The 5,335-nt window shown below is 38.0% G+C and overlaps 1 protein-coding gene across 1 annotated transcript; it reads right to left on the bottom strand.

Moving 5' to 3' along the window:
• Nucleotides 1-1,727: 1,727 nt before the first annotated feature.
• On the bottom strand, nt 1,728-2,516 carry LOC127097532 (uncharacterized). The gene has a single exon (XM_051036036.1). The coding sequence runs from the start codon at nt 2,514-2,516 to the stop codon at nt 1,728-1,730; it is 789 nt and encodes a 262-aa protein (XP_050891993.1).
• Nucleotides 2,517-5,335: the final 2,819 nt, after the last annotated feature.

Raw genomic sequence — 5,335 nt, 5'->3', positions numbered from 1 at the left:
ACACTCAATTCGAAGAATCAAAGCCCAGAGGATTGGGGCTCTGATTCCCCTACCCTTCCTCTACATCATAGCAACAAGCAATTGAAGAAAATAAAAAGTTTCGAGATTCACCTTGTCAGAGGTGACGACGGTGATGACGGTGAAACTTCCAGGTAAACGTTTTTGACTCCCCTTCTTACTCTCTTCTTGAATTATTCCTATTCTCCTTCTTGATTCTTTTGCTGAAAAATGATTGATGTCAAATTCAAAACTGAGTGATGAGATTGAGTGATTGTAAGGATGATGATGAATGTGAGAGATTGAATTATGGTGACGAAGGTGAAGTTCAGTTGAGTGATGAAGATGAAAACGAGGAATCTTAGTATGTTGAGAGTGAGCGAGTTTTTGTGGCTTAATGATTGAGATGATGAATTAATTTAGAGTGAATGATTCTCTCTTCTCAGAATGAATGATTGATCGATCCAAAAGAGAATGAATAATTGGAGCTTATATAGGTAGTTAGGATATTGGGAATTATAATATTCTGTTATGGAAGTTAAGAAATGGTAAAATCTAGGTTGAGTCAGTTATGATTTGTAATTGACTTTGCTAATCCCAATGCAGTTAGCTAGTAGGGTAATGAGTGCAGTTGTTAGGTTATGTTTAGAATGATAGTTAGTTCTGCTTAGTTTCGTTAAGTGTGATGCTTCTGACTATGATAGGTTGAACATGATTAGGTACAAGTTCAGTCTTAATTGATTTCAATGTTATATTGTGATGCTTTTTGATGATCTGTCATGGCATGTGATAGTTGCAATTCCATGGTGTGATGCAGTAGTCTTTGTTGCAAGTGATGAATGCATTGCCAAGTTTGTATGGCCTAAGGTTTGGATGCAAACTTTTCATTTGGCTTATGCATTGATGATGTTTCCTAGTTGGTTCTGACTTTGGTTTTATATGGAGCTTGATTCTGGCTGCACTATTTTTAAAGGGACATTTGTTTGGCTTGTGTTCATGTTTTCTTCAGGTATGCCCTGGTGAATTGTTCAAGGCAAATATGGTATGCAGAATGATCTGCTGCAGGATTTGCATTGCCAGATGCAGGTATATGTATACTTCAATATTTGTTATCTTGGTCGGGTGTGCATGGTTATTGTTTGATAATATGTCTAGGGACTGACTGGTTGTTGTTGTATGGATGCTACACCTATTTTATGATTTTCCGAGATTTTCAGGTGGTTGCTACCAGATTAATATTTGGATCATTGCATTGCAAAGTGAATACTTATGCAGGCCTGTTGTTTTGGCTGCTAGGTCTTGTTATCATCATGTTAATTACATTAATGGAAACTGAATTGGTGTCTTATGAATGTTGCAGGATGAATAATTTGCTATGACTGATTGCTGCAACACATTGCATGATGTCATAACCAAGTTTGTGGTTTGTGTTGCAGAATTTAACTTAGTTCTGCATGTCTGGTTATCATGTACACGTCGAATGATTTGGGTTGCAGAACTTGGTCTTATAGTAGGTTTGGTGCTCATGTCTTGTCTAGTGCATTCATTTTGACTTTGAGTTGCAACATGCTCCAACTTCTGACTTCATGCATGCATTGCTTCTTGCATCTTGTTCCATTTGGTTTATGGTTTGTGTAACACCCTAAACCCCGCACATAATTTATCGCGTAAATTAAATATAAAATAAAACTATGTAGGGTGTCACACATGACCTTAGCAACTAGGTCCCTCTAACGTTGTGCGTATTCTTTAAACGATTCTTTAGACTTTTGAGTCAAGCTCTGAAGTTGTGTCATGTTCGGCACCATGTCGGTGTTATACTGATAGTGTTTCAAGAAAGCCTCAACTTTTTCTCTCCAGGAACGCACATGCGTACGTTCAAGCTGCATGTACCATTCCAGGGATGCTCCGCTGAGTCTGTCCTGAAAGAAATGCATCAGTAGATTCTCGTCGTCTAAGTAAGCTTCCATTTTCCTATAATAGGATCTTATATGGGTCCTGGGACAAGTATCCCCCTTATACATCTCAAAGGTATGAACCTTAAACTTATATGGGATCTTCACCCCTAGAACTAAGCACATGTTAGCAGCTTCCAGGCCGAAAGTGCTAGGATCTTCGATGGCTCTGACCCTTTCGTCCATCATCTGAAACCTTCTCTCAAGCTCAGTGGAAGATGGCCCAAAGGGCTCATACACGGATTCATTCCTAGGCATAAAGAAGTCTCCATCGTGATCATCTGTGCCAACCTGAGAACCTCCATGAACAGGAACATGAAATGTGTGGGTAACATTTAGATTGGTAGGCACCCCCTCAGCATTGGCGTCTGTAACAATAGGGGCTCCGTTCCCCATAACAGGGTTGGTAGCATTCATATTGGTAACGATCCCTGGGCTAGCCTGGCGATTCTCCTCTTGTCTATGGACAACATTCTTCATGATGTCCATGAGTTGCTTCAGTTGGGCTTTCACTTGAGTCATCTCGTCGTGCATGGCGGCCTGGTTATGTCTGATTCTTTCCATAGTTATCTTCTGCTTAGCTCGGGTGTTGTAGACGTGGGAAGTCAGCTTGACAACGAGAGTGACTGAATAGAAAGCCAAAATAATGGTGAGACCAACTGGGTGTATTATGAAATGCATGAATATATGATTAATGCATGATGCATGTTTGTTTTTTATTCTCGGGGAAACCTTATATGATTCATAATGCGATAGTAAAACATTATAAATTGGCAGATAAAGTAGGAACACCGAATTCACATAAATCAAGCATTTTATTCATGAATTTGATATTACAATTACAAAGAGGTATACTAAAGTAATTTCAAAACATGAAAAAGGTAACAATAAAGATATGGTCAAATGGCACGTTTTGCTTTCCGTTCCTTCGTCTCCTTTAATTCAATCTTGAATCTTTTCATCATTCGATCACACTGTTCTTTTATTTGATTTCTTTTGATGCATATCTTTCCTTTAATTAGATATCAACCAACTTTTTCAAACTTAAAGTTGTTGAGGATTTTTAATACCAACTATTTTATAATTTTTCACTCTTTATCAAATTATTTAATTATAATTATATGGTTCATTAATGTTTTATTAAAGATGAGTAGCATTTTACTTAAAAGATTTATGTGTTATACGTGTTTTATTTAATTATTTTTCGAGTCGGGAAGTAAGGTGTTACATAGTGGTATCAAAGCAGGTCGGTCCATTTAGCCAGGTTGTGTAATTTTGTATATTCTCTGGTATGTGATATGTGTGTGAAACATTGTTGGTGCTCTTTATTTTTCTAATTGTTTGTCTGTATGAGCGGGATTGAAACAAGTGGGAGAGAAGCTTATGCTTCTCATAGATGTTTCAGGTGTGGAATGTTGGTTCAGTGTTTCGCCGATTGTAGGAATGTAGGTTTTTGGATAAGTCGGTGATGTTTCCTGAACCCGAAGTGAGTGTGGTTCAGTGACTACTTAATTGGTGTGTGTGTGTGTGTGTGTGCGTGTGTGTGTGTGTGTGTGTGTGTGTGTGTGTGTGTGTGTGTGTGTGTATGTGTGTGTGTGTGTGTGTGTGAATTATCCTTTGACAATTTATGATAGAGATTTTGGGATTGACTTGGTTTGTTTGACTCGAAGTAAACTTGATGTTATTTTTTATATAAATTGGTTGGAGATCCACCATGTGTTTATTAATTGTTTTGATAAATTGGTGAAGTGTCTTGATTCTAATGAGAGTACGGAGTAGAGTTTCATGACTGTGAGGCAGGTAGAGATGTCCTAGAGAGAGTGCTCAAGTGTTTATAGTGTTCACGTCCTTGAGAAGGGAATGCGAGAGAGTGATTATGAATCTACCTGTGATATGTGAGTTCCCCGATGTGTTCCCAAATAACATTAGTCATTTTCCGCCAGAGCGCAAGGTGAAGTTTGATATAGGCTTAATACTTGGTATTAGTCATGTGTTGATGGCTCTCTATAGGATGTCTGCTTCAGAGTTAAGTGAGCTGAAGAAATATTTAGAAGATATGCTTGAGAAGAAGTTTGTCCGACCGAGTGTTTCGCAATGGGAAGTGTTGGTGTTGTTAGTTAAGAAGAAAGATGGTAGCATGAGGTTGTATGTTGACTATCAACAACTAAACAAGATTACTATCAAGAATAAGTATCCACATATGAGGATTGATGATTTGATGGATTAGTTGGTTGGTGTATGCATGTTTAGCAAGATTGATTTGCATTCGGGTTATCATCAAATTCGTGTGAAGTCAGACGATATTCCGAAGATTGTGTTCAGGACGAGATACGATCACTATGGGTATTCAGTGATGTCGTTTGGTATGTCTAATGCGCCTGGAGTGTTCATGGAGTACATGAATAGAATATTTCATTCGTACTTAGATCAGTTTGTTGTTATGTTCATCAATGATATCCTGATATATTCCAAATTTGATGAAGAGCTTGTGGAGCATCCGAGAGTGGTGTTGTATACCTTGAAAGAGAAGAAGTTGTATCCAAAGTTTTATAAGTGTGAGTTCTGGTTAAAAGAAGTGAGTTTCCTTGGTCATGTTATTTCTAGTGGTGGTATTGTTGTTGGTTCATCGAAGATCGATAATGTGTTGCTATGGGAGACTATGAAGTCTGTTACTGAGATCAGAAGTTTTCTTAGTTTGGCTGGTTACTACAGAAGGTTTATCGAAGGCTTTTCGAAGTTGGCATTGCCTTTGACTCAATTGACTCGAAAAGGTCAAGCTTATGTGTGGAGTGCTCAGTATGAAGAGAGTTTTCAAGAACTCGATAAGAAGTTGATGTCTCCTCTAGTTTGATTTTGCCAAGTCCAAGTGAATCCTTTGTTGTGTATTGTGATGCTTTGAAGATGGGTCTAGGTGGTGTATTAATGCATAATGGCCAAATTGTGGCTTATTCTTATAGGCATTTGAAGGTTCATGAGAGGAATTATCCTATGCATGATCTAGAGTTGGCAGTCGTGGTGTTCGTGTTAAAAATTTGGAGGCATTATCTATTTGGTTCCAGATTTGAGATGTTTAATGACCACAAGAGTTTGAAGTATCTCTTCGATAAGAAAGAGTTGAATATGAGAAAGAGGAGATGGCTCGAATTCCTAAAGGATTATAATTTTGGTTTGAGTTACCATCTTGGTAAAGCCAATGTTGTAGTTGATACTTTGAGCAGGAATTCATTTCATATGTCGATGCTTATAGTTCGAGAATTAGAGTTGATTGAACAGTTCAGAGACATGAATTTGGTGTGTGAAGAAAATCCTAACAGTGTGAAGTTAAGCATGTTGAAGCTGAAGAGTGGTATCCTTGAAGAAATTAGAGAGGGTCAGAAAGTCGA

The sequence above is a fragment of the Lathyrus oleraceus genome, chromosome 1 (assembly GCF_024323335.1).
Source record: "Lathyrus oleraceus cultivar Zhongwan6 chromosome 1, CAAS_Psat_ZW6_1.0, whole genome shotgun sequence".
NCBI lineage: Eukaryota > Viridiplantae > Streptophyta > Magnoliopsida > Fabales > Fabaceae > Lathyrus > Lathyrus oleraceus.
Note: the sequence above shows the minus strand (reverse complement) of the source record. Positions and strands in the feature narration are given on the sequence as shown.